The sequence below is a fragment of the Pterocles gutturalis genome, unplaced genomic scaffold (assembly GCF_000699245.1).
Source record: "Pterocles gutturalis isolate BGI_N339 unplaced genomic scaffold, ASM69924v1 scaffold12584, whole genome shotgun sequence".
Taxonomy (NCBI): domain Eukaryota; kingdom Metazoa; phylum Chordata; class Aves; order Pterocliformes; family Pteroclidae; genus Pterocles; species Pterocles gutturalis.
The window spans coordinates 118,777-127,560 of NW_010130788.1; the positions used below are offsets into that span (position 1 = coordinate 118,777).

At 36.4% G+C, this 8,784-nt stretch overlaps 1 protein-coding gene across 1 annotated transcript; it reads left to right on the forward strand.

The window, feature by feature from the left end:
- Nucleotides 1-1,553: 1,553 nt before the first annotated feature.
- Nucleotides 1,554-7,790, forward strand: OLFML1 (olfactomedin-like 1). Its single transcript, XM_010080348.1, has 3 exons — nt 1,554-1,679; nt 3,623-3,911; nt 7,012-7,790. Exons 1-3 carry the CDS (start codon nt 1,554-1,556, stop codon nt 7,788-7,790), a joined length of 1,194 nt encoding a protein of 397 aa, XP_010078650.1.
- The last annotated feature ends 994 nt before the right edge of the window (nt 7,791-8,784 follow it).

Consider the following 8,784-nt stretch of genomic DNA (forward strand, 5'->3'; position numbering starts at 1 on the left):
GTTAGAAAAGAGATCATTTTTTCTGTGTTCTTCCCTAGTTGTTGAAGTTGACTATTTTGTGGAAATGAAGACAGCACACTTCGTCAAGATGTTCCATAGGACATAATCATGGAAGACTATACACTTCCTACAGTGTCTATTCTCAGTGCATAATCCTTCAAGGATCCAAGTAAGCCAGCTTTCCATTCTCCCAGGCAGGAGTTCTGGAGTAAAATGAAATTACACTGGAGAGGAGAACCAAGTATTAGCCTTTCTGTGCATCATTGACTTTATCTGTAAATAGGAACTGCCAAATTGTTGACAACTCTGAGGATAACACAATACCAAAGGAAAAATACTTATCTGTGCATGTCTGTGAAATTTGCCTGGAAAGCACATATAACTATATCCCACAACAATCAAGCAAATGGAGGCCAAAATCTGCCCGTCATGACACATTTTCATTAATTCTGTGACAAGTCACATGCCTATACACACAGCAGTCAGAAAGAAAAGGAAAGCTGTGTAAATGTGAGGAAAAAAACTGCAGAGAAAGAAAATGGGAGGAAAAAAATTGAAGAGGTGGAGAATTCTGAGAAAAAGAAACAGAGACATCCAGTTTGGCTTCAGATACAAAGGGAGCTTTCTAAGATCCTAACACGTGGTTTCCTAGCAAATACAATGTTAGCATAGCCATGTATATTTCCAGACAAGACATTCAGTCATGGAAATTATGAAAAAGAATAAATAAAAATTGCCTCAAATGCAATAGACTTATGTAATTTAATTAATTTTTAAGTCATCCTAAGCAGAATTACTATTCTGAAAGGAGAGACCTATCAAGGACTCCATTAAATTGACACAGAACTGTGTTAAGGATATTGATTTTAGCTAGAAAAGTACTGGCAAGAGAAGAGGGGAAGGAAAAAATATTTTCTTTTTGTAATAATTTTATGGTTTTCAGTCCTACTGTAAATGGGCTAAATACTGGAAGTGAAAACAATTGCTTTAGGTGGTTTTACAGTAACAGCTGTGGCTGTTGAAATAGCTACAGATATAATGCATCAGATCTTCCTGTGAAAGAATGATCAGTGCTCCACTAACTTTGAATCTATGCTGACTTATACCAAGTATACACTGCCTTGTGTTGGTCACACAGGAAAGCAGAAGGGAAGGAGAAAGGAGGGAAAATAAACTATTTTTATTTGTATTTAATAAAACTTGGCCTACAGGCTTTATGTGACTCAGTACTGAACATCTGGGATTGATCATAGGACCACAAACTGGAAAGCAGTCATCTGGCCTCTAGAAATAAACACATTCAGTTCCTTTTCTGCAACTTTATTTTTCTAATGACAAACTGCAGCAGACATTTTATGTCTTTTTAATACTTGCAGCCACAATATTTTTAACTTTTTTGTAATTTTTTGTATTACTTTTTCCACATTGCAGCAGCAGACAACTGTTAAATTTCATTTAATCCTGGGCTGGCAGTAGTGGTTGGGATTGCCCTCCACACTCATGCACACACGCAATTAATTCACTACTTTTTTGCTTCATAATTTTATGAAATAATGGCAGTCTTGCAACTCCAATTTTTATTGGTTTTATTCCTCACAAGCATCATGGGAGCGGCGCAATATATGATGCAAGATGCAGCACTGATGAACTACATTGACCGGCGTTTACTATCTTTAGAGGTATGTGCTATCTGTATCACTCTGTAATATCACCTAACTGCAAAGAGGTTTGAAAATGTATGAATATTCTTCTATGTGTGCTAACATAGTACAGTTTATATGCTAAATAACATCAGGAAGATCAATTTCCAGCTTTTAAAAATAAATAAGTAAAATTGTCAGTAAACCTTTAACTATAATGATTCCTAACTACCACATCATTACTTATTGCAGGCTATAATTTCAGAATGTTATCTTTTTATTCTGTTATCACTTCTAGTTTTTTACAACATCAGTGAATTTAGCTAAATTTGCAAATGCTTAGAGTACTGTCACAGTCCATCCTAGGGAACAGTATAACCATATTGTCACCAGTAGAAGTGCTGTCAACTATTAATGAGGAGATTGAAATTTATCAGATATTTTTTTCTATGTACAGATGAACCTACTTGGAAGAGAAGTTTAAGACACAGTTGTGTAAACTAGCAGTGTATCTGCACTTTAACTAGGAGTTGAAATAATCCCCTTACGGCTGGGAGGCTGAAATAGGTATTTGCTTTCAATTAATTATATAAAAGGATCAGTACCTGCTGCTTCTTCTGCTGTAAAAAACAAAGTACCTTTTCAGTACTGGCATGCCGTAATCATAGATAGTTCATCTAACATGTCCTTGGCTCCTGACTTGCATTGGCAGACTTTTAGAGAAACTTTAACTTGCCTGATTCGCATTTCCTTTATGTACAAAGCTTTCAGTGATCTCAACTTGACAACACAAAAAGAACTAAAGGATTACCTACTAAAGGTATTCTGTTCCCATTGTGTAGACTGAGATTTAAATTTTATTAACCACCATAGGAACAACTTCACATGGTAATTTCCATTCATTTGGCACACATTAAAAATTACGCAATTCCACCTGTGGCATTTGGTCCAAGGGGCACCAAACAGAGAACAGGAAAAAGGGTGAGGCAGATATTGAAGAGAATCCTTGAAAACATTTCAAATAAAGTTTTTATAGAAACTAATTAAACAGCTTATGCTCCCCAGACCTGGGGATTTATGGTCACATATAAATGGGGGGAGCAACACACACAAAAGCCACACCTTGCAAAACAAACCAACAAAACCACCACCACCCAGTCTACATGGAACACATGCATATTGCACTAATCATTCAGTAAACTCAGACATTCCCTAGTCAAATCCACCTTAAACCAAAACACCTGAAATCTGTGCATAAAGCACCAAATCAGAACACCCAATCTAGCAGTTAGATCTACTACAATTGTAACAACAACAGAAAAATCACTTCCCCCACCTTCAAAAACGTCAATAATTTGAATCTAGGTTATGAAAACATCTGTATTTTTTTTTAATACAGTTAACAATTTGACACCCCCCCCCCCCAAAGAAAAAACAAACCCTTCTCAAACATAAAGATGTTAGTATTTCCATTTTCCATTTTAAAATGATGAAAAATAGCTACACTAAATACTGTCTTGGTCAGAATAGGTGTATTTATGTGAAATGTTCATGTTTGTAGATCTTCTGCAGAAAACTTTCTGAGACTGCTTTACCGGTGGTCCTACAGGCAGAGTTCTGAAAAGTTTCTGGAAAGCAAGTCACCAGAGATCATGTGCCCTTAAGTATCTCCAGCTGTCTCGACCAGATCACTTCTCCCTCTTTAGGCAGCAAACAAACTATCTGGTTGTTGGTAACCACACCAAGAAAAAAAAAAAAAAAAAAAGTGTCATTTTGTCCAGAACCATGAACACTAGTGCCCATCTAATATGTCCTCTCTGTGTAGCTATACAGCAACAGATCATCAATTTGAAATAGATGAGGCACTGGGAGACTGGAAAGGAGAGAACAGTACTTTTTTTAAAGTAATCATAAATGAGGTTGTAATCTATACAGAATATATATGTATATCCATGTATTTTCTTCCTGTGTTCTAACTGAAGAATAGGCTGGAAAAATGCAACCAAGACATACTGGATTACGTGGAAGAATTCCGAGACTTTTCAAAGATGGTACTGTCACGCCTGGCAGGACTGAACAATTTTAAGGCTGAGGTTAAAAGCGAAGTAGAGCATTTGCTAACAAGAATTGAACGAGCACAAAGGGACATTGATTATTTTGGATCTGTCACAGATTCTAATACGTGTATAGAACTACATGAAGACCTGGTGAAACAGCAGCTATTTGAAGAAGCAGAAGAAAAGAAGAAACTTAAACTCATGCTTAATGCAAGTAAGAACAGTTTATTTTTCAGAAATTTGATCTGAACGAGCCAGTCCCCTAGGCAATGCATGTATGCTGATAGGGGGATAACAGATTTTCACAAGTTATGTGAATACCACAGGTAATTGCATGGGGTTTTGGCTGTGTAAATACTAGACTTAAAAACAAACAAACAAGCAAAAACACCCTACAAAAAATATATGGGAGAGGGAGGGAAGAAAGTACAATTCAAACATTCATTTGGCAGATACTCTACTGCATATCAAATTGATACTTTGGAAGCTGCGTTTTATTATAAAGTTAAAAGCCTCTGAAGGTAAGCTCTTGCCAAGCCCCAGAAAAATTGCCAGTGCATTTCTCAGTATTGCAGCTATAGCAAGGAATTAATGGCGGTCTTTGCTTTTTGGAGTGAGCAGGGGTCAAAATCTCAACTCAAAAGTGAACTCATGAGTTTATAAAAAGACTTACTTCACTTGTACAATGTGCATCTCTTTTTCTGTCCTCTGTTATTCTTTCTCTCCCTTCTCCCCTCCATATAATTTATCAAGAGAGCACACTGACTTGGCTGCAAGCAAAGCTCAGTTCTGATTTGAAAAATAAATGTTAAGATACCTAGTATGAAGAACATATATATAATCTATACTTTTTTTTAAACAAATGAAGTTTTATAAGTATCTTTACCTTAATGAAGCTGAGTTACAGATGTACATTACATACTGTAGACATATTTGAAGTAGTCTGTTTCATATTCATTCAAAAGTTGTAAGAAATGAAAAATAATATGAACTGACATTTTTTTTAAAAGCCAGGTGAAAGATCTTTAGCACCATCAATTACACAATCCCACTAACTTCAACAGAATTAGACTGATTTAATTTTACAAATAAGTTTACAATTTGTTCCTTGAACTTCTCCAGCAAAGGAGTAGTAAGACAGATAGTAATAGAACCAATCACCTGTTCTGCTTCTAAGCTCTAATCCTACACCACAATTGAGTGCTTATTTCCATATACAGATTTTTTGAACGCCAGGCATTTTTTTGAGAGGCAGAAAAATTTAGGGATTTTTTTAACTGCCTCTGGTAAGGATACTTTGAAAATAATACCTTTCAGAGAGTTTCAGAGGGGAAAAAGTTACTTCTAATTTTCCCTTGTTGGAAATTATTACTTTTACTTTTATTGCAGGAGTTCATAACAACTTTACTTTTGTCAATACTAGTCAGATGTTTGTCCCATTGAAGTCGATGGCAACACTATTCCCTGTGTACAATTTAAAGCACTTAGAAAAAAGTAGCAAGACCTCCAACTCTGTCAAATAGTAGCTCTGCTTCTATGCTACCTTATATTAACCAGAAGTTATGATTATTTTTGCTGAGTCATTCCAAAACTCTAGCAAAAGAAAAAAGTTTTAAGTTCAGCCTTGTTACTGGATTTGGTTCAAGTTCACACATGCTTGAAAATAACAAGCAGAATCACGGTTTTTACATGCAGTAGTTAATACCTCATCCTCCTTTGGGTAGGAAACAGGAAATTATCTTCTGCACATTTTGGGGTATGGTAAGAAACAGTGGGCTTTGAAGGTATCATTGTGGAGAATGTGGAAAAATTTTAGTAAACCTTTTGCTTACTGTGGATGTTTCAGTTTCTCAAACTGTTATGAAAGCCAAGGAGAGCTAAAATTCTTCTCTCAGGAAGAGAGACACTATTCATAGATTTCAGATAGCAATCTGGTTATTTCTCCTGCAGAGGAAGATCTTGCTGAAGCTGGCTAGGTATTTTGACTCCATAATTCTAAGTTTTTTGAATCTATCTAATCAATAAAGGTTAGTTTCAGGAAAGCTATTGTGGCTTGCTTGAGGAAGGTGCATCCAGAGTGAGGACTTCCAACAAAAAATCCATGCTGTAGCAGCAATAGCCAAATGCTTTGGTTAGAGGGTATCAGTAAACAGAGGGTTGCTGGAATCTTGCCACTGCCTTCAGTAAGTTCATCAGTCCAAATAAAGAGGCTGGTTTTGCTTTCTCCATTTCATCTACTGCCAGAACATCCTGCCTTAGGGCTTTGTTTGTTCTGTTTACTAAAATGGCTGCACTTCACTAAAGGCAATTATTTAAACTTCAAATAGTGTCTCCTGTAATTTATGAGTGCCTTTGGTAAACAAACTTGTTAATATGCTTTGCAGTAGAGTTTTTCCTGGAGAGGATGGTCCTTGATATACAGTCTAAATGCATGAGTCTTCACAAGCTTGGTGCTTTTTGGTCTTAAACATCTGTGCAAAGTGCATAAAAAATGTAATTAAGCCAAAACTATACTTGCTCTCTGCTGATGCCAATTTTATCCCTACAATGAGGTAAAAAACTAGGTAATTCCACCAGCCACACTTTAAGAATTGATAACACAGACATACCAGTTCATTTAAAGATCACCTTAATATATGGGGATTCCCTATTCTGTGATTCATATATTTGTTCTAGTTCCTTTGTGCTGCAGGTGTTAGGAAGGGGAATGGGAAGATAACCCAGTGCTTCAGCTTTCTGTTATAGTGATCTATTTTCATTTGTCTTCATACTATAAAAGCAAAAAAAGAGAGGCTAACAGAGGATAAGAGAACTTCTGAAACAAAAATATGGCATATCACAAACATGGATTTTAACTTGTATGCCTTCAGTTAGAAATAAATTTGACTATTTTACTCTGTTGATTTAAAACAGAAATCACTTCTCTGAAGCAAAAATCACAGCCCTGTAATTTTTCCTTCAGGGTAAGACAAAAAAACCTGACAAGAATAATCAGAGAATCAGGAACTGCGCTCCTGGTCTCCTCTCAGGTACACAAATAGAATCCCTTTTGGATAACACTGTTCTAGTAGAGCAGAAAACAACACACTACGTGTAGCTGAAGATGTGCAGTTTTCTTAGCAGGAGATGCTGAATATATCGCAAAAGATTGGCTTCAACTCTACTTACCATAGCCATGCTGCTGACACCTTTACTGATATATTGACCCTGGCCTTATACTTGGATTAAAAGGAAACTAAGTAATTCAAAGAAAGGAAACCAGAAAATTCACTGATATTCTAACTTTTTTTTTGTCTTTGGGTGCTTCCTTGCAGGTTGTGACCACATGCTTGCAGGTATTAAATCCCTAAAGGTAGTTAAGAAGACTGGAGATAAGCATGGCTCTTGGATGAAAGATCCTGGCAAAAAGCATACAAAGATCTATTTATTAAATGGTTCTGTAAATAATGTTATTTTGGAATTTGCAAATATCATGACATTCACGGAAAGCAATCATACACTAAATGCTCGCAGAGTCACCTTGCCATTTCCCTGGGAAGGAACTGGCCACATCATATACCAGGGTTTCCTGTTCTATCACAGATATGGCTCCTTAAATGAGATAATTAAATTCAATATCCAGAAAAGAAATATAACTGATCAAATGCTACTGCCAGGGGCTGGAAAGATTCCTGCCTATCAGCTTTCTCCATCTACAAAAATCGATCTTGCCATTGATGAACAAGGGCTCTGGGCAATCCATGCAGAACCAGACACTGGAGGAAACATTGTTGTTACTAAAATCAACCACATCACCATGGCAGTAGAGCACACTTGGGACACATCATGCAGTAGCAAGAACGCTGAAGCAGCTTTCATGGCATGCAACACACTCTATGTTGTGTACAACTTTCCTAGTGGAGGCACCTCTCGTATACAATGTGTTTACGATGTTTTGGATACTGTAAATACTTATGAAATCCCAGTATTGCATTTTCCAAAACGTCAGGGTAGCCATTCCACTATACATTACAATCCTAAAGAAAAGCAACTCTTTGCCTGGGGTGATGGATCCCAGATCATTTACAAGCTTCACACAAAGCAAAAAGTTTAGAATCTTTAGCAACTTTCCAATTACTTAAAAGCTAGCTGCCTCATGTCAACACGGTCATTAAAGTGTATTAAAATTACATTATTCTCATCTGTTACAACTTTAATCTATTTTACATAAATTTAGGTTTACATACTCCAGTGATCTTAAATTAATGTCCAATTAAGAATATGTAAAGATGCCATTAATATCAATTACATGATGACTAAACACTACACATGTAGAACCCCCCCCCCACCCACACATAAATTAAAGACTAAAGTTAATTTTTTAAAAAATATCCATCTCTGACATATTCTCTTCCTATCAAAACTATGTATTCTGCTTTGGTGCCATGGAAATCAAATCAGAAGTCCTTCCTGTCCAATACACATTATCTGACAACCTTCACTACCCTGAAGCTCACTGTAGGAAGCCTTCTTGTAAGCACTATAAAATCGCATGCTTCCAGAGGAATTATCTATAAAGTTTTAACAGGAGAGGTTTATTATATCACTAAGTATAATGGTATACATCCTCACAAACATGGTTTATTCTTAACATGTAGTTCTTGTACATTACATCAAGGCTATTCCAAAGCATTAAACTTCCAGACTATTTCTGTGAAATTTCCACATTTTTGTTATCCATGTAGCTGTACAGTCCGCTTTAGATCCTGATAATATATTAGCTGCAGCTAAATATTCAATTTTATCAGCTTCAATTTGCCACCTTTCAATTTTTTTTAGTGTATCACTGTTTGTGTGTCAGGACTGTTCCTAGATGATCTGTTCTGTATCATACACTATTTTTAAATGTTTTACATATCACTGTTTCCTTTCTTGTTAGTCTGCTTTCAGCACCTAGTTTAAGCCGTTTTCCCAAAACTTCAAATCACTTCCACTGCTCATAGCAGAATCCTTCTCATCCTATCCTCTGACTCCAGCAAAATACCTGTACCGAAAAGGTGGCCCTGATGAGCACAATAGTGGAAGCGAGGGCATGCCACTGGTCAGTC